Here is a 19,770-nt window from a genome sequence, read left to right as displayed (position 1 = left end):
CTGATGCCGGCCTATTAAAAGAATTTATAATATTTTTTTTTGATAATAATATTTGATAATTGATTTATGGTGGTATTTATTATTAGTATTATTGATTATAGAATAATTTTATACTAAATACAAATAAAAGGTTATAATATTATTAAAATATTATTATTTTTTTCTTTTTTTTTAATCTCATAAATTTTAGCTTTTAACTCAACTCCGTATTTTTTTTAAATATTTTTTCTAAGGAAGTAATTTTTGAATTAACAACTTTAAGGCATTAATGCGGTAGGTCTATCCCATTTTACTTCTTCTCAATTTCACGTAGACTTTCAGATATGGGTTTAAAATTATATATCTGTTTTTTTTTTTATGTTTCTATTTATGGTGTTTGTTATTCATTCCATTCAATTGAGTTGAAAGTTATTTGTAGGAGATTTTTTCATTTTAAAGTTAGGAAAGATTTCAAATTTAATCATATATTTTATTATTTTAAATTTATAAATTTTGAAACGGATTTTAAATTACCACCAGTTTAATCACAACACGACTAGTAATTGTTATATTTTGGTGTAAGTTAATTACTATTAAGCTTAATTATTGTTTAAAGACAATTATTGATTAATCCATTTTATGATTATGCACATTTAGCAAGATATATTAGAGAGTTTTTTTATATACCAATTGAATCTAACAATACACCTTCTAACAACACAGTCTATCACTTTACATTACATTATTTTATTCATATACTAATTTATATTTTTAACAATTCTTATATTTCTATATATCTTTTACACTGAGAGTCTACTTTATTTTTGTATATATTTTATCTTTTATAAATTTAAAAAGTCTACTTATATTTTCATACACATATTTACTTCCTAAACCTATCTAACTATTTTTAATATTTCATTCAAAATTTAATTATAAAATTAAAAATATTTACTATTTCCTTTTTCACTCTAATTCCCTTTTAATAACTACGCAAATCAACATTAATCAATTTGTAAACTCAGATTTAAGACTAGTTATACATAATAATATTTAGTGAAGTACCTTTTGAAGTCTTTAACAAATAGAAAAAAAAAATTTAACAATTATTTTTTGACAATGTATATGTGAGAAATTATGATTAATCCGTTTTAAATATTTTTTTAAAATAAATTCAAACAGATAAATAATACGATAAAGTGAAAAAATTGTTAAAATATTATTATCTTTAACAAAATTTCCGTGTAAAATACAATTTACACAATTACAAGAGTTTCACTATCATATATTTTTACATGATTCCTAATAAACAATCATAATTATAATAAAATGTTAATGTTATTATATAATTATAAGTTATTGAATAATAATAGTAATAACCTATTTAAATTTAATTATTGATATAAAGTGAAATGTATTTGGAAATTAAAAAAATTGTTGCATTTTTGTAAAAAATGGTCTGTTCAGTGGTGGTGGCCCACTGGCTATCTTCAGCGGAGGCCAACACAATGCACACAAAAACCGCTAACACGGCAACAATGGTGTTTGGGAAGGCTGGAACCTCAAAGTAGTAGAAGAAGAAGAAGAAGAAACAGAAGAAATGTTAGGGTTAGGGTGCTTTAACCTCAATCGATTCTCTCACTTTCCCTCTTCTTCTGCTCTACCACCTTCTCGTTCGGGTCAGTTAAGCTTCCTCTCTCGTTTTCTTCAATGTTACCATCAGAACACTGTTTCAACGCCTAAACTTAATTCACTAACACTACGTCGTTTTGTTTGAACTTTAATGTGTAGACAGATTTGCTCAAGATTGCGTCTCGGAGATTCGCTTTATCAGTGACCAAGACGCAGCAATCTCCTGTCACCAAGCCACAGTCTACATCCACCGCTGTAATTGTAAGTTCACTGAGTATGTGTTTGGAAGACTGGTAGCAAAATTGATTTTGAAAGAAGTTAATCACAGTTGGACTGATTTAGGAGGATGTGATTTATGTTTTTATTGTGAAAACAAGTTAGTACTAGAACCATAAACATTTTTTTTTATTCGAGGCAGATGAAATCAAATATATATCTACCTAAAATCAAGCTAACTGGTATTTTAAGGGGGTTCTGAATAATCTAATATGAAACCAAATGCGCACTAATAAGTTTCATTTCCTAAACTTTATATTTATTTATTTGGTTTCATTTTGTGTGTGATAAATGATATCGTATCGTGTTTGGAATGATGTAGGAAATAGATAACCCGGCCAGTGTCAAAAGGCAACTGGCCCAGCTGTTTGAATTATCTCTGAGGGCAACGGTGCCTGATGAACCGGATGTTGTGCCATTAGTTGATGCTTGTGCTGTTAAAGGTGGCGTAAAGTTTGGAGATTATCAATGGTTGGTTCACTATTTTTGCCTTTGTTATCCATGTGAAGTGAAAATGAGGTTCTATGACGTGTGAAAATTTTTATCCACAAGCACTTTTAGGAGAGCAAAATAAGAAGGAAATATGAAATAAGTTTTTCTATAAGTTAAAAGTAATGTTCTAGATAAACTTAATACCAGAGAACTTTTACAAATTAACTTATGTTAAGTTTAAGTTAGTTTTATCTTGAGGAAAAATTCGTTTCGTTCTGCCTAATTTCTTTTTCCAGAAGTACTAGTATTACTCAAACAAGTCTTTAATTGGTGCTGCAATGTTGAAAAGTGATATTGTTATTATCATTTTATTTATGCATATACGCAAACTGAAACAAAGAATGTTCTCTTGATGCAGCAATAACGCAATGGGAGTGTGGTCTACGGTGAAGGGGAAGCAGACAGGATTTAGGGGTCCCCCAGCAATTGGAGAGGTATGATCACTGATAATTCACTCACTTTTTTGGCATTTCCACCAGCTGCGAGTTTTCCCTTTATTCCTCTTTAGTAATTATTTATTTGGAATTAGAGTTTGGTTTGGTTTTCTTAAAGGTCATCTGTATGTCTTTTTTTATATGTGTAGGCCATACTTAACAATCTTCCTCCATCTGAAATGATAGATTCGTGCTCTGTAGCTGGTCCGGGATTTGTCAACGTTGTATTGTCAAAGAAGTGGATAGCACAGGTGATGGCATTTTGCATCTTTTAATTTTGAATTACAAAAAATGTGTACTAGTTTAATTTTATCTTTTCAGTGGGGGTGGGATCCGAGTTCATTGATTGGAAAGGATTATATATGCAAAAGTTAAGGTTTTAATTTTGTTTGGACAATCGAGCTTCTTAAAACTTCTGCTAGTACTTAAGTGCAAGAAACTTTCTACTGCAGAGGGTACAGAGAATGCTAGTTGATGGTATTGATGCATGGGCACCTCGGCTTCCAGTCAAGAGGGCTTTGGTTGATTTTTCATCCCCTAATATAGCGAAGGAAATGCATGTTGGCCACCTGAGATCTACCATTATTGGTGATACATTGGCCCGTATGTTTGAATTTTCACGCGTGGAATGCGTAGTCCGTAGAAATCATGTTGGTGACTGGGGAACACAGGTCAATTTTAGTTCTAATGTTATATTGTTTTTGTGCCAAGAGTTTAAAATAGTGCATGTTTAATCTAATGACAAATGATTTCTGCCATTTCTTGTGGTACATCTAAGGTATACACTGTGAAAGCTAGGTTTCTTCGTAAAAGACAAACTTTCAGTAATTCATTTGGAACAATCATTTAACTTGGCAAGTTTTTGTCATCAGCCTTACTGCATGGCTTAAGAACTAAATATGTTTGAGAAAATTGATGATATAATTTGCTTTCCTAAATTCTAATTGTCTTCATGTTCAAGTATATCTACATCTTAATGTGTGTTTTGTTTTCTGTTGTTCTTTGTTGAGCAATCTTACAAAATTGATGTCCTAAGACATTTCTACCTTCTTCTGAATATGGAAAAGGCTTTAATATTGCATCGTTTCAATTACTTATCAAATTACCTTTGTCCACTGATTTCTCATAGAGATATCCATATCCTTATGGCATATTTGCTTGAATAATAAAACATCCCATCAGGAAAGTTCTCATTTTAATATTGGTACTATAAAGCTCAAAGGGCATGCGTTTTGTTTTTTCTTTTTTTGTAGTTTGGAATGCTGATCACTTATCTATTTGAAAAATTTCCAAACCCGGATGATCTTAGTGAAGCAGCTATCGGAGATCTTCAGGTGGGTAAATATATTAAATTGAATTTAATTTCAAAATTTCCTATATTGATATATTTTTTATGGTATTTTTTCATTATGATCTGTCAGACTTTGTTTTTAATTTATTTGGTGCATGCTCATTGTAATTTCTAACTGATTAAATTTCAGCATGAGACTAAAGACGCATTTAAAAGTTATCTATAAATTAATTTGCTACAGACGCCATTAACCTAGCTTGGAATAAATTTCTATTTTCCCTTGGCAAATAGCAAAGAGGAGAGGGCAAAGGATTTTCTCTATATGCATTGCTGAAGTTTCCTATTATTGTGATGATGAAGCATTTTTTTTTTTTTTACTGAAAAAGTTACGTATTAAACTTGTATGGCTTGGTGCATTTTTAGGCTTTGTATAAGGCTTCAAAAGTAAGGTTTGATAGTGATCCTGAGTTTAAGTTGAGGGCACAACAGGCAGTGGTCCGGCTCCAGGTAAAATATGTGTTACAAATTTATATTTTTGCTCCTTATTTGGGAGATAACGGGGAGCATGGCTAAATTTTATGTATGTCTTAATTTTTGTTTCAGAGTGGAGAAATCAAGTATCGCAAGGCATGGAAACAAATTTGTGACGTGAGTAGGGCTGAATTTGATAAAGTTTATCAACGCCTGGGGGTTCAATTGGAGGAAAGGGTTAGGTCTAGTTTCCTTTTTAACTGGTTCTTTGTACTTTAAGTTGTCAAACAATTATGTATATTATTTTGAACCTTCCAAGTGGCGTCTCTAAGATTTTAGCCAACTAAGAATCCTATGAAATTACGCATTTGTTAATATTTTTTAGTCTAATTCACTATGCAGTTTCTGTACTTTTTATTCGATTTATAATGTAGCATATATTCTGTCTTCTAATCGGATCTGACATAATCTGTCTAGTAAAACTTTTTTCTTTCTTTTTTGTTCTTCTGTGATAAAAAGTTTGATTGTTTTGCTCAAATAGTTTTAAGAGCCTTTGTAATTTCACTTGGGAACTTTGTTGAAATTATATCTCAACCAGTATTGTTATCAGGATTCAACGGTGATGATTATAAATATCGCAGATGAAAAGGCCTTTTTTCTAGCCAACGGTCTTATATGTTATGATGTGCATAAAGTTTATCAGTAAACTGATTGCACATATGTAATTTATGTTGCAGTTATTGCAAATGGTTTTACTTATATCAGTAACCAGTATTTTTTTTTAATCCAGGGTGAGAGCTTCTATAATCCATATATTCCTGGGGTTTTGGAGAAACTGGACAATTTAGGACTGATTGAAGAGAGTGATGGTGCACGTGTGATTTATGTAGAGGGTGTAAACATACCGGTCATAGCTGTGAAAAGAGATGGTGGCTACAACTATTTTTCAACTGATCTAGCATCACTTTGGTTAGTTTTAATCTTTTAGTTTTTCAGACATACTTTGTAAAATTCTTTTAGAATTGCTGGCTCACATGAGTACCAAACCTGTTATCAATTCTTATGTCAAATTTATTTATATTGGATGTTTATACACTCTTCCTTTCATGTAAAATTTGGGATACGTATTCTTTTTCTGTCTGTTTTTTTATCTGAGCATGTGACAGCAAAAAGGAGGAAAACAGACTGTTTTGTTATCTGAAACATACTTTTGTAGGTATCGTCTAAATGAAGAAAAACTTGAGTGGATTGTATATGTTACAGATATCGGGCAGCAGCAACACTTTGATATGCTTTTTAAGGTATATTTCGAATGATAATTTTCATGGTATCTTATGATTACTAATTGTTGCCAGCAGCCTTTTTCTACTTGTTTATGGCAGTAGCAATTGGTACTTGCACCTTGGGTATTGACTTGTCTATGTTTTCTGATATTAATGTCCAGAATGTTTTTATTTCATAATTATTTTTTTGATTTTTAAAGGATAAATCTTGGACTAAGATATATTTATTGACCTACTTTTGCCAATATTCCAGTGAGTTAAAATGTCAAACTTCTCCTTTACTTTTCCTTTTAGGCCTACAGGCGTGCAGGTTGGTTACCGAAGGATGAAAATGCGTATCCAAAATGTACTCATGTAGGTTTTGGTCTTGTTCTTGGTGAAGATGGGAAACGATTTCGAAGTCGCAGTAGTGAGGTTGTTCGGTTGGTTGACTTACTTGATGAAGCTAAAAGACGCTGTAGAACTTCCATTCTTGAGCGTGGTAAAGCACCTAAGCTCTTTTTACCTGTTCCTTATCTGCATGCAAGCAACCATGAGTGAATTTTATGCTTTATTAAGATTCATCAATGCTGGTGCATATTTCAAATTTCATTAAGTGAAATTCTTGGGACTAGACAGTTAATTTTCCAGATACTATGTTCCTTTAGATACAGCTAAAGATTGGTCTGAGGAGGAGATTGAGAAAACATCTGAGGCAATTGGTTATGGAGCTGTTAAGTAAGCTCCTTAAACTCAATAACGCCCCCCTACTTCTAAACAAAATCAACATTCTCTTCATTTATGCTAAGTTGTAGTTAGCTTTTTTGTGAGCATATTCTTGTGTTAATATATACAGGTTGTTTGGCTACAAATTCCTGTTGACTGAATTCCTAAATCTGTTATATACTGGGTGTTTTATCTCTGAGCAAATGCTCGTAGTCATGTTGATGTGTATTCATTTTCACTGTGAGGTTTCTGATTAAGCATGCTGACTGTCACAGATGAATAGAATAAATCCCAAGTAAAGCATTGCATTTTTCTTAGTCCAGGTTAACATTTTTGTAGTTTTAGGACATGGTTTTTCTTTGACTTCATATCCCTTTCACTTTCAGTTTGCTTTAGTGGCTATGCCTGTGTTGAGGACACTGAATGAGTTATAGTCTTGTATTGTAGCCCTTTCTATTCTTATATCCGTCTGTGTTTGCAGGTATGCTGATTTGAAGATCAACAGATTAACAAATTACACATTCAACTTTGACCAGATGCTTAATGATAAGGTCATTAACTGTATTCAAATTGAGTGTATGATTGTGAGGCTACAGTAAAGAACCTAGTATAGACATTATCTACGGGTCCTGTCCTGCTTTTATTTCCCCCTTTAACAAATATCCTCCAAAGTATAAGGTATTTTCCTGGAGCACTCTGTGGTAGATAACCATGGATGGAAAATATCACTGTTCTTGACTTTGATGAAATAGAAGAACATGGTACAAACCATTGGTTTGAATTGACTCCCTATGGTGTTCTCTTTAGTTCCTATCATTTATCGATGACTCTCTGAAGTGAAACCATCACTTCAAGAGTCAGATCATTTTTTGAGTTTAAACTCCTACAAGCCTATAAATGTGTGTTTTTTCTAAGTAACAATTGCTGCAAAACAGCTAAAGATATGCATATTAAACTTATGTTGGTATTTGTTGAACTCTTCAATCCCAACTTAAATAACTGATCTAAAGTTATTTATGTCTCACCTTCGTAAGCTTGTTGTGAAATAGGGGAATACTGCTGTTTATTTGCAGTATGCACATGCTAGGATCTGTTCTATCATCAGGAAATCTGGTAGAGACATAGAAGAAGTAAAAAGAGTAAGTTTACCTTTCCTTCCCAGGAAGACAAGTCACTATAGTTTATTTTATTTTTATTCTTAAAGAAATAATATTTGATTTATTTATCATATGCCTAGTTTTACAAGATACAAGAGTTTCTCCCTAGGTTTATCGGGGTTGGCTTGATGCGATTCAATTCAGCATTAATCTATTATAAATGTGATGACTCAGTGATCATGTGTTTTTAGTCATCCGCTAGCTGAATAATGACTTGTGCACATTTCTCACGGTTATCAACTTTTAACAGAATGGAGAAATAGTGTTGGATAGTGAAGATGAACGTGCACTGGGGCTCCATTTGCTGCAATTTCCTGAGGTGGGATACGTGAATAGTATATGTTGGTGTTGAGACTTTTTTTTATACTAGTAACATTTAAGACTTTGTTATTGGGGCTCCATTTTCTTTAACTGAGATATTAAAGCGGGTGGGGTTCCTGCACATTATTTTCCAATCCAAAAGATTCTTACCTTATACAAGGTTGTTTGTGTACTGTTTTATTTGTCAGGTTTTTGAAGAGGCATGCACTAATTTGTTACCGAATTTGTTGTGCGAATACCTATACAATTTATCGGAAATATTTACAAAGAAATTCTACCCTAATTGTCAGGTATTCCTTTAAAGGCATTAACTTATCCTATATAATATTTACATTTCTACGCTTTTCCCATTCTTTTTTCGTAAATGCATGAAAATTTTTTTATATTTATTGTGACACATGTTAGAAGTAAGGTACTTATATCCTAGAGAATTGCATCCTAGGTAAGTTTGGTGAAAGAATAATGTTTTGATTGAGGACATGCCATTGAAATTCGTACAATTGGCAGGTTGTTGGGTCGCCTGAGGAGACTAGTAGACTCTTGCTGTGTGAAGCAACGGTAATTGTGATGAGACATTGCTTTTATCTCCTTGGAATTGAACCGGTATACAGGTTATGATTTATATGAAGAGGAGCTTCATATGCAAATTTCTTCATCATACTTTTTTCTGATACAAAAGTGTGGGAATCTTCCGCCAATGATAATTGTTGAGGCAAATAATTATCCTGATTTTTATAACCTCTTTCCCTCTCCCATTTTGTTAATTGTATTTGAGTTGTAACTTGTAAGAAGGAAAAGCAAATCATTTATAGCAATATTGTTGATCCCTTGAAATTTATTTGGATTAGCCATATATGGTTTAACTTTGTTCCGAGAGAAAATGAACTTTGTGCTCTCCTGTCAATGTCATCTATAGTTACAGAACCATTTTTAGGTTTGGGTAGCTAAATTCAAAGATAATTATCTGTGAGCAATGGATGAAGTGAAACAATAAAACAAGTTCACAAACGGAACATTGAAAAAGAATAAGAATAGATAGATCAATTGTCAAAATAGCAGCAGCATACAACTAGACCATGGCCTAAAAAATGAATGATGTAGTGTGTTGAGCATAAATTACTGCTTGGAATGAAACAAACACATTTGAAACTTTGGGAGATTAATATCTGTGTAAGAGTAAAAAAGCATACATTATTGATTACTAAAAACATGATTGGTGTGATTTTGATTTGGATTATTATAAAAATTATGAATATTACATTATTATATTACCAAAGTATAAACTATTTTATTTTTCTAGTAATTATTTCAAGAATCAAATGTACTACAATCAATTAATAATTGATTGAGAATACATAGTAATAAATATTAAAATATTCACTTTTTTATTATGATGATAAAAGATAAACATTAACTTTAATCATAACTATTGAAATAAAAAAATATTATTAAATTTTAAAAACAGATATTTTATAAAAACATTTAAAATTAAATCATTTTTATATTTTATTTTAACTAGTTATGAATTAAAAAATAATTCTAAAATTCAATTAATAAAGATAAAATTAATAATAAAATATGCAAAGTAAAAACTGTTATAAAATACAATATTCTTTATTATAGTAGTTATAAATACTATTGTTATTTTACTTTTAATTTGCAATTTCATGTATATCACAATTTCTGATAATTTTGAAGTATATTTTCTAGTCCAATTTCTTTTAAATAATCATCACGCTTAAATCTTATAGTTATTTCTTGTGCCAAATTTCTGGATGAGAGATGTTTAATTTGCCCCGTTCAATTAAAAATATACTTTATTTTTTAAAACCAAAGAACTAAAACTTAGACAAAAGGACTACAAAACCAGGGTACAATGGTTTTCTGAAGGGTCTGAGAACTAAAATAAAAATTATTAAAATTTCCCCTTAATTTTACGAAAAATCATATACAAGTAACTGAAAGTATGTACAAATTGCAGAAAAGAGAAAACCTAAAATTGGATCTCAAAAAGGATTTGGTGTCGTATGAATTAAGGTAATAACTTGGGATCATTGAATCATTGTGGTGATGACTGTAAGAGGCAACAATGATCGATCATAGATACCACCATGGAATAAAACAAAGCAAAAATGAATGAAATATGCTAATTCATCATATGACTTTGACTCAGTAAGATGAATCCTCAAACTCCAAAATTTTCAGGATTTTGTACAGAAAATAAGCAGTAACTCTAACATGCTGAATTTCAGAAGTTTTTATGAACAGCAATGGAAGAAGCTCTAGAGCCTCTTTTGCTCAGTGCTGATGAAAAAGACCCTCTTGATGCTTTCTTTGATATTGTAGCCTTTGGAGTGTACCATATTCTGTGAGTATCTAAACCTCCCCCAAAACTTTTGCATGATTTCATCCTCTTGCTATAAGGTGTTCCTTTTTTGGGAAGATCTTCTATGCTCTCCACCCTTGCTAAAGAAGTGAAAGATTGTGCCTTCCCTTGATAGAACATAGATAACCCTCTCCTGCACAACAAATCAGTTAACATTCATGTGATGATGTTTGTATGTTTTCTCAGGAAGACAACCTTGTTTGAAGAGAACATGTAAAACATGTCTCAGTACAAATTGAATGCTTACTTGATGGGAAGATGGTTCATGAGGTCTGATAATTCATACAAGGGTCCATTTGAATGTGTTGATGAAGAAGATGAAGCATCCTCAGCCAACTCCGATGAAGAAGAAGAAGAACACACAGAGTCCATTGAATCTTCTTCTTCTGACATGATTCCAATGGATGATGAATCATTGCTATGTTCATCATCTTCTTTGATTACCCAGTTGGTGTTTCCACCTTCATGACCATCCATGATCCTCTTCACAAAGAAATTCTGCACCTTTTTCTGATCCATCATTGACAACGAATGAGATGCTGAAGTGATAAAATATTACACCCTTATATATGTAAGATGAGGAAGAACAAGATCTGGATAACATTGACCATTGAGTTTTATATATATATATATATATATATATATATATATATATATAATGGCAGTACAAAAAATTGTCAGTGTCAAATCATATATATATATATATATGGTGAGAAATTGATACGTTGTATGAGACAGCTAAGATAGAAGATAAGGTCTAATTTTGAAGACATCCAATCGATGTTGTGAGTCACCGTCTTAAGTTTGTTAATTATTTTTGGAGGCAGAAAGTGGGGTCCACATCTTCCCATCTTTGCTTCATAAAGCCAAGACAGATAAGTATATTCCCACCATTACATCACACTTTCTCATACACATCTATATCAAGAAAATTCACAACTGTAAATTTTAAACATTAGAAATAAAATAACTTCCACTTTAGTAACATGCAAGGAATTGTATTTAATTTTTATAAAAATAATATTTTAAGACTAATTTTTTACATCATTTTAATACTGTACACGTGTCAAAGTATGATTGAACGATTTCAAATTAAAAAAAACTAAGATAAGACCATATTTTAAAGAAAAAAACTAAAGTTTTTTTTTTTTAATTTAAAATCGTTTAACCATATTTTAATACATGTGAAATGTCAAAGTAGTGTCAAAAAATTGATGTTAAAATATATTTTTTTAATTTTTATTTTTTAAATTGTCGTATGTTGCTTGATTGCAATGATATTGGTGCCACGTGGAAAGTGTCGGCACTTAGCAATTGGTTGAAGGTGTTGCATTCATTCCTCATCCATTCATGCATCTTCCTCTCTGCATCCTTTTATGTACCAATCAAAAATAAAAACTCAATTTTTCCATAAATTATTTTAAGGTGTAAAAAAATATTGTATGAATCTTTTTGGTAATGACAAGACAAGATCTAAGGTTATATTATATATTAAAATGAGTTGGATTGGTACGAGAAGGATATAAGAGGATATGTTTGTTGAGTGAGGAAGATAAGGATATATTTTGACTTGGTCATCATGCCATGGTGTTTGGATATGCCCAATTAAACTCCCACCACATCCTTCTTTTATCTCATCATTTTCCTCCCACACATGCCATATTTTTTTATTCTCTTCTTTTAAGAAATCAGATAACTTCTACCAAATAAAGATAGTAGATGTATATATCATGAAACAAAAAAGTGTGTTAAAAATTTTACATTAAGAATGAAAATGATATTTTAATATATATAATTTTTTTTTTACATTCATTTTGATAGTATTTTTTCTTATTTTTACTTTTTAGAAAAAAACTACAAAATTCATTATTTTTTTAGATGTATCAAATAAATATCAATGTAAGTTATGTCATCCTTATTCATAAAAAATAATAAATAAAATGTATTAAAAGTTTTATATCAATTAAAAATAATTTAAATATATGGGTGAGTCTAATTTTGTTTTACAAACTAATTTTACAGTAATTTTTTGAAGTTTTAAAATCTTTATAATTTTGGTTCTGTTTAAGGTAAATAAAAAAATAAAAATTTATTTTTATGACTAATTTTTCATTCTTTTAATAGGAAGAATTAATGTTTTTTTGTTTTTGTTGTACAAATCAAGTAAATGTTTTAATCTTAGATGTGAAAAAAAAAAATCATTAAAATCAAATAATGCATTTGAAATATATATTCTTTAAAACTGATCTTTAAAGGACATTTAAGAAAATCAAAAGATAAAAATATATTCAAATTAAGATAAAATTTTAGATAATATAAAACTATTAAATGCATAAGAACATTAAATAGTTAAGATCATCTTAACCAGACCATTACAGATTTTTGAATTTTATAAATGTCTTTGAGTGGGAAAAAATATGGAAGAGAAAAAAAAAAACATTTTTTTTCAACTTATGTCATATAAGCTAGATGCATACCTAAATTTAACTAAAGAAAAGTCAAAAGTTTCTTATAAAAGAAAAATTGATTTTTTTTTCTTTTTGACTTAGGTTATGTTCATTATATATAGTACAATATTGACATAAATTATTTAATGATTTGATTTTTTTTTAAAAAGTGTAGCTGAAATATTTAAAAATTGTAATACTAGAGGTGTGATTGACTAAATAAATAAATAAATGAAAATGAAATAAATAATGAATTTTGAAAGTCTTATCTGTGTCCACGAGTGATGAGATTATGACAGTGTTTTAATCCACAGATTGAATAAATGAACAGTGAACGGTCACTGATTCAAATGGAAACGTTTGGTTTGGTCCCCTCATTGGTTGCTTGTCACCACTCATCTTCTCTTTCCTTCCAAAACCCACATTAATTTTTTCATTAATTAATCAAAATCATTAAAAACTCACCTCATTCTCCATTCAAAATTGACCATTCCTTCAGGATTAGGTATGCTTAAGCAGTTCATTTTTATTATCAAAACAAAATTGATATTGTTTTGGATATGGGTCAATTATTAGTATTTATTATTTATACATTATATTTGAATATTATTTGTAAAAAGTATTTTGACGTGAAAGTTAGTAAAGATTCGATAGTTTAAGAATTAATGATGTAGTAAATGCAAAATAATTTATTTTTTATCTTATACTTATATTTATAAATTTTGGTGTGAGCCAATTATAGTTCAATTGGAAGTAATCATACTTTATCTTAAGTTGTTTAGTATTAGGGATAATTCTTCTGTCGCATGACCGTTATCTGACTTCTTAGTTGTTCAATCTTGAGTAACTCGATTTACTCTGCTTGTATATGGTTGATCATCCAATCTATCTTTAACAAAACAATCATACAGTACAGATATTTAAAAATTGTACATATTATATCATGTTCTTATTGATTGAGTTTGGTTAAACAAAATAATATTGTGAAATACACTCTAGATATTCTTTGGATTACTTGATTAGCCTTCTAACCCTTGTTTAAGTTTGGTGTCAATCCTAACTAATTTATTGAGTATTGTTCGGACTCAAAGTCATTCTTAACTAATTTAATAAGCACTCTTCCAACAAAATAATTCTAATTTAATCAATTCTTAAAAAAATATTTAATAAAGTATAATTTCTTAAGTTATTCTTGATTCATATGAGTATTTTTCTTACTTTCAACCACATTGGGAGCTCATTCAAATAGTCTTTGAACAAATCACTTTTAATTTAATCAAGTATACTTTCCTAAGTTACTATTCATTTTAAGGATTAAATATGTTTTAGTCTCTTAAGTATCACTTGATTCTGATTTTAGTTTCTATTCGAAACATCAATTGTTTTTAGTCCTCATAATTTTAAAACTCTCATTTTTCGTCCTTAAAAAATGGTGATCTTAATTAACATATTATATGTATCACCGGAAAAACTAAAATAAATTTGAACGACTAAAAAATTCATAATTATAAGTTGAAGAATCAGCATGAAACCGATAAATTAAAATTTATAGACTTATTAATTTGGATTTCTTCCCATAACAGTTAAGCTTTTATAATGTTGCTGATAAAATAAAATGTTATTATTTAATTGAATGATTGAAAGAACGTACTGTACTGAATGATTGAAAGAAAGAAGAAACTAAAAAGGCTTTGACTGTTTCTTGGGCCTTTTACCTTTAGCAAGTCATAATTGCTTTCTACACCTCTTCATTGTATTGGAGTGAAGACTATATACGTGTTTCGGAAAATTTGATTCTGAGATGTGGAATTCAAACTATTCGTTCAAAACAAGGTTTTACATTTCATCATGAAATTTACGACAAGATTTAGACCCTAATCCATACAATATTTTATATCAAACAGTTTCCTATATTTATCATAATAGTTCAATGAGTGATTGTTTTATGTATCAAACAAAATGATCAAGCCTTTGAATACAACAAATAAGAAACAACTATTATACATATCAGCCTTTCAGAAAACTGTAACGAAGTCACCAAGCCCAGGACTGATACCAGTATACTCATATAGCATAACTGATGAGAATTTTCTTCCTGTAACCAAGAGCTATGGCTGTCTAGCACAAATTTTACACTCTACATTATAAGAATTATCTGGGAAAATTTACAGGAGGTTCTAAGCTACCTACCAAAATCCCAAGATCAAGATCTTTATCTTCGAACTTTTTTATGAAAGGGTGACTCTGCAAGTGCAATGAAATTAGATGAATCAGCAATTAGGAATTTTAACAAAATATAAGATAAACAATAAACCAGCATTATGTTACTGACCAGAAGCTCCAAGGATGTTAATCTATCCCGAGGATCCTTTTGGATGCTGTAAAGAAACCAGGGAATTAACTCAAACATGCAAACATATTAAACTTCAGTGGCCTATTTCTGTTTTGATGTTGAAACAAAGGAAGTGAAAAGAAATAAGCAATCACCAGGATGACACGAATGAACAGAACTCCGGGGAGAACTGATCAGGAGGAGCAGAAGGTGGGGGACTGTCCACAATTGCTGCCAGAAGCTCATAAAAACTAGGCCAGCTTTGCTGATCCTCGGACTGAATATAAGGAAATCTTCCTATGGCACATTCAAGCACTACCATGCCCAAACTCCAGATGTCACTGCTATAATCATAAGTACTCCCACTGATTCTTTCTGGCTAAACAAGGAAATTAACAGAAACAAACCAGTGTTAAGCATTTTGTAGATGCAAGGTATGGAGAAAAGGAAAAGGTTCATAAATTTGATTACAACTGCCAAGCAGCTTCTGGTAAAATATGGAACATGGTTAGATAAGGAAAGTTACATACCGACATGTAATTGTAAGTTCCAACAAATGTATCTCTTTGACCCATTGAGCTTGCCAGCATAGCACTAACACCAAAATCAGTAATTTTCACCTCCCCTTTGTGATTAACTAACAGATTGGATGGTTTAATGTCTCTATGTATTACATGTCGTTCATTGTGCAGATAAACAAGACCTTGCAATACCTGAAATATGCATGTGAATGGTTAAAGTTTGGCATCAACTATTGCAAGGACTAGATGCTTCGATTTCAACAAGAAATGGAAGTATGGTCCAGCATACCTGCTTACAAACCACGGCAAGATATGGTTCCAGAATTGTTTTAACTTGTTTGATTACATCTGCTAAAGAACCACGATCCATGTATTCTAACACAAGTGATATAACTCCATTGTGATAGAACGAGTGATAGCAAACTACAACATGTGGACACTGCGACGCTTGATTTATTTTCAGTTCCTGAACAATCTGTTTTCGAATATCCTCTTGTATATTCATCTGAATAACCTGCAACATAAGTCCACAGATATTTCCCAATTATAAAAAAGGTAAAACCCAATTCAAAATACTTAAAATTATTTTCATAACAGTAGCCTTTGTTTTAAAAGACAGTGCATAACAGGTGCAATATCACAATGTCAAACAGAAAACAAGAGATCAGATGAAGAAAGAATAAACAAAAAAGATTGTGAAAAGAATATCCATACGGGCAAATCTACCCATAAGAGGTAATTAACAAAACATGCCCATGACAACCTTTAAAGCAAACAATCTTCCAACCCACTTATGGCGAACAAGTTGTACCACACCACCACTGCCTTTTCCGATCACTTTGATGGTCTCAAGGTCATCTAGTGTGAAGTCAAATTCCAGTTCCTTACCATCCGAAGGCTGTTCAAAGAGGTAAATTGTAAGCTTGGATATTAGAAGAACAAAATAGAGAGAAAAAAACGAGAGACAGAAACGAAAAAATGAATATATGAATGGCATAATGTTGCATGCGTAATGGTAATAAATAAAGTATTAGGTTAGAATGTGCAGCATGGACCCAATAGAAGAATTTGTTTCTCAATACGTTGAAATATTATTCATATCAAGTCATCATGTTTAATACACTACCGTCTTGTTTTCTCTATCTGAGATTCAAAGAGCCGGTAAATGATATATGAGATGAGAAAAGCAACAGCAACCATAAAAGAAAAAACCACCAAGCCCTCTTCACGTGGTACAGAAGAGAAGTAGAACAACTTGGGTTGGAATCTGCATTATGATGAGTGGTATAACTGAGAAAACCATCATCTTTGCCGAGTTTCTAGTATCTACATCCATAGTGATACCATAACCAGTTAGCAGTTCTTTTATTCCTCCCATTGATGAGTTTGAACTACCAGAGTTAGAGTCATTTTTCAACTTTTTGATTTCCAATGATAAGTGAGAAGCAAGATGAACGTTCTAGCCAACAAACCAACTACAGTGGAAGCATACTCTTGTGCACTGTCTTTGTCAGTGGAAAGCAACAAGAACTAGAGACTCAGAAAGGGCACCAAGATTACCAAAAGCAATGCCACCAAAAACACCTGGGCCAAATAGGATTCTCCAACAACAAGTACTCATAATTCATAAACCTTTGGTCTTTGAATTGTATATAAGAGTCTTGGGGTTGACCGTCATCAACCCCATCACCAGGGCGAGCATAGAAAGCGGAAACAAGTAGAGGGGAACAAAATCAAAATTGAACTCCGTCATTGATTGAAACATGTAATAATGCACAATATAAATTCTGCAGAACACAATGGATGAAAATTAGAAATCACTAGGAATGTAAAGTGATAGAGCTACCCGTGATTCCTTTTCTTCAGAGATAAGACGCAACCCTTTCTGATTCAACAGTAGATCTCCATCATGGAACGTTCCACTTGCAGTCCTAATCCCAATTTGACAATTACCAAATCGTTCAATTCCAAACACATAACAGAAGTATAGTAAATTTTTTAATGATAGTAGAAATCAAAATATGAACTTTCTTCACTTTTTTTGGTCCTGAATTGAACAGGTCTTTAAATCACGACAAAATTACAAAAACTAAAGCTATTTATGAAAATATATCTTCGAATCCTGTGACCCATGTCTACCCTAGCACATAGTAGACACTATCAAAAAGCCCAGAACATAGAGAAGCAAGAAAATGAGGCAGTGAGAGTAAAAACGGGAACTTTATTAATAAATTGAAGAAAGATGCAAAGAAGACGAAATGGGTTGGTAAAGGAAAAAGGAAAGGAAATTAAAGTACAGGAAAGAGGTAATGGGGGTTTTCTGAGCAGGAACGGCGAGCTTCAGCTGCTTCAATGGCGTCTTCGTCTTCATCTTCGCTGTTCACTGACTGATATCGTTGTTGTTCTTCTCTTCTGCTTTAGGATTCACAGTCTCTCTTCTCTCTTACACACACAAAGCAGAAAGAAAGTGTATGAATAAATTCAAACGAAGTGGCCGCGAAAATAAAATAAGTATTTAATATTTTTATTTATTTTTAATCAATTGTTTATGAATAAGTTTCATGTTGTAGACAGAATACCGTTTAAGGACAACAAGTGCTAATTCCTTTCAAATTTTCAATCATATCTTAATGGAAAAAAAAAAAACTCAAATTAGAAAAAAAAAAAAAAGGAAGAATGTGCTTGTGTTATCAAATTTCAAATTTACCAGAAACCTTAAATTTGTTTTTTAAAATATAGTTTTATTTTACTTTTAATTTATATAAAAAAAATCATTTTTAGTTTGTGAGAAGTTTTTCTTTTGCTCCGATCATTTCTTATTTTAATCTTTCTAAACTATTATTTTTTGCATCAAATATATATATATTTTAAACCAAAAAAAAAAAACAATGTTTTCAATGTCTTCTAACACACAGCTAGAAAAACATTATCAATTGATTTTAATTTTGATTTTAAAATAAGTTTTAAAACTTAAATATATTAGTGAACTCAACCTCCCAAATATATTAATATTTTTTCTTAGTGTGCGATTTCACCAATGATAGAATTGATGGATATCTTTTGTAAGTTATTCTGTAACATCCCAATTATATTAAAGCATAATATAATATAGAAGTCCACAATTATAATATAGAAAAGTAGTTGGAAGTAGAATGACAGTTAAATATAAGATTACAGTCATCTAAATATAACTCAAGAGTTTGAACTTTAAGTAAGAGAGGTCTAAATCTAAAACTTAGACATAAAGAGTACAACAAAGTGGTACAAAGATAAGAGTATTCCAAAATGACATCAGGTAAAAGAAAGAAATCCTAGGGAGAACTAGCCTGCAGCGTCAGCGTCCTCTAGCACTTGCTCCAATGGAACCTCCTAAAGGACATTTGCTCCCATCCAAGTGGATGATCATTGCAAGAGAAAGCATACCCAAGCAACATACAACACAAAAGTAAGGGTGAGCTAGGTAAGAACAAGCAAGGCATACCAACCACACCATGCATCAAATACTCAACGTGACTCATCCGGATTTGGTATAACTGTCTAGCTATTGGTCGTCTTTGCACTTGCATAGTTCAACTGGCCCATCCCCAACACTATGCAAGGTAAATCCCCCAATCTGTCTATGTCTAAACTCCAAGACTATAGACGAGGACCTCCCTCTACTCTCACCACTCACACTATTCTTCTCTATTTGAGCATGAACAATGCTTTGAGTTTGGGATAGACATACCATTTCAAAGCTCCCAACATTATACAGACAACAACAAAATCTCTACAATCACATCCACTCATCTCACCCTGAGATGTTCAATTCACACTCAAGTTCATCAATTCACAGTCATGTTATTTCAAGTCACACGAGTCACCTAGATAGACATACATACATGACATTCGGTAGAGCAAACAACGTTAATCAATCCATATACCTTAACTAACCAATCACAAATCACCAAATTTATAACATCTCTCGCAATAAGATACACATTGCTCAATAACATGCGTTGCTCATAAATCACAAGGCTCATAGCACAATTTCAATACATTCC

General features: G+C 31.2%; 3 protein-coding genes across 5 annotated transcripts in view; 1 reads left to right on the top strand and 2 right to left on the bottom strand.

Moving 5' to 3' along the window:
- Nucleotides 1-1,485: 1,485 nt before the first annotated feature.
- Nucleotides 1,486-8,945, top strand: LOC106773433 (arginine--tRNA ligase, chloroplastic/mitochondrial). Of its 3 annotated transcripts, none has more exons than XM_022782720.1 (18): nt 1,486-1,658; nt 1,775-1,872; nt 2,210-2,358; nt 2,738-2,813; nt 2,963-3,064; nt 3,266-3,484; nt 4,067-4,147; nt 4,528-4,611; nt 4,708-4,812; nt 5,366-5,544; nt 5,792-5,876; nt 6,153-6,339; nt 6,506-6,575; nt 7,045-7,114; nt 7,637-7,702; nt 7,971-8,039; nt 8,230-8,331; nt 8,549-8,945. In XM_022782720.1, exons 1-18 carry the CDS (start codon nt 1,580-1,582, stop codon nt 8,657-8,659), a joined length of 1,932 nt encoding a protein of 643 aa, XP_022638441.1. In that variant the 5' UTR covers nt 1,486-1,579; the 3' UTR covers nt 8,660-8,945. The 3 variants fall into 3 exon arrangements, with proteins under 3 accessions (XP_022638441.1, XP_014515617.1, XP_022638442.1); XM_014660131.2 differs by having other exon boundaries at nt 7,613-7,702; XM_022782721.1 differs by lacking the exon at nt 2,210-2,358 and having other exon boundaries at nt 1,525-1,658; nt 1,771-1,872; nt 7,613-7,702.
- A 1,071-nt stretch (nt 8,946-10,016) lies between these two features.
- Nucleotides 10,017-11,047, bottom strand: LOC106764697 (uncharacterized protein in LEU2 3'region). The gene is made up of 2 exons (XM_014649039.2): nt 10,675-11,047; nt 10,017-10,560 (listed from the first exon to the last, which is right to left on the bottom strand). Exons 1-2 carry the CDS (start codon nt 10,947-10,949, stop codon nt 10,290-10,292), a joined length of 546 nt encoding a protein of 181 aa, XP_014504525.1. The 5' UTR covers nt 10,950-11,047; the 3' UTR covers nt 10,017-10,289.
- Nucleotides 11,048-14,763: 3,716 nt separating this feature from the next.
- LOC106763728 (mitogen-activated protein kinase kinase 6) overlaps nt 14,764-19,770 on the bottom strand; it is a 6,369-nt gene continuing 1,362 nt past the window's right edge. Inside the window, exons 2-9 of the mRNA XM_014647893.2 lie at nt 18,025-18,169; nt 17,574-17,658; nt 16,491-16,625; nt 16,017-16,241; nt 15,737-15,919; nt 15,362-15,585; nt 15,207-15,252; nt 14,764-15,118 (exon numbers count right to left, since the gene is read on the bottom strand). Coding sequence (XP_014503379.1) covers nt 15,026-15,118; nt 15,207-15,252; nt 15,362-15,585; nt 15,737-15,919; nt 16,017-16,241; nt 16,491-16,625; nt 17,574-17,658; nt 18,025-18,098 — 1,065 coding nt within the window. The 5' untranslated portion in view covers nt 18,099-18,169 and the 3' untranslated portion in view covers nt 14,764-15,025. The remainder of the gene's footprint in view (nt 15,119-15,206; nt 15,253-15,361; nt 15,586-15,736; nt 15,920-16,016; nt 16,242-16,490; nt 16,626-17,573; nt 17,659-18,024; nt 18,170-19,770) is intronic.

Source organism: Vigna radiata, chromosome 1, assembly GCF_000741045.1.
Source record: "Vigna radiata var. radiata cultivar VC1973A chromosome 1, Vradiata_ver6, whole genome shotgun sequence".
In the NCBI taxonomy this organism is placed as follows: domain Eukaryota; kingdom Viridiplantae; phylum Streptophyta; class Magnoliopsida; order Fabales; family Fabaceae; genus Vigna; species Vigna radiata.
The sequence above is the reverse complement of the archived record's forward strand: the minus strand, read 5'-3'. Positions and strand labels throughout refer to the sequence as shown.

Coding starts and splice junctions, on each gene's coding strand:
- LOC106773433 (XM_014660131.2), top strand. CDS start 1,580: ATGTTAGGGTTAGGGTGCTTTAACCTCAATCGATTCTCTCACTTTCCC. Junction 3,485..4,066: donor TTGGTGACTGGGGAACACAG/GTCAATTTTAGT, acceptor CTTTTTTTGTAG/TTTGGAATGCTGATCACTTA. Junction 7,703..7,970: donor ACATAGAAGAAGTAAAAAGA/GTAAGTTTACCT, acceptor AACTTTTAACAG/AATGGAGAAATAGTGTTGGA.
- LOC106764697 (XM_014649039.2), bottom strand. CDS start 10,949: ATGATGGATCAGAAAAAGGTGCAGAATTTCTTTGTGAAGAGGATCATG. Junction 10,561..10,674: donor ATGAACCATCTTCCCATCAA/GTAAGCATTCAA, acceptor TTTGTTGTGCAG/GAGAGGGTTATCTATGTTCT.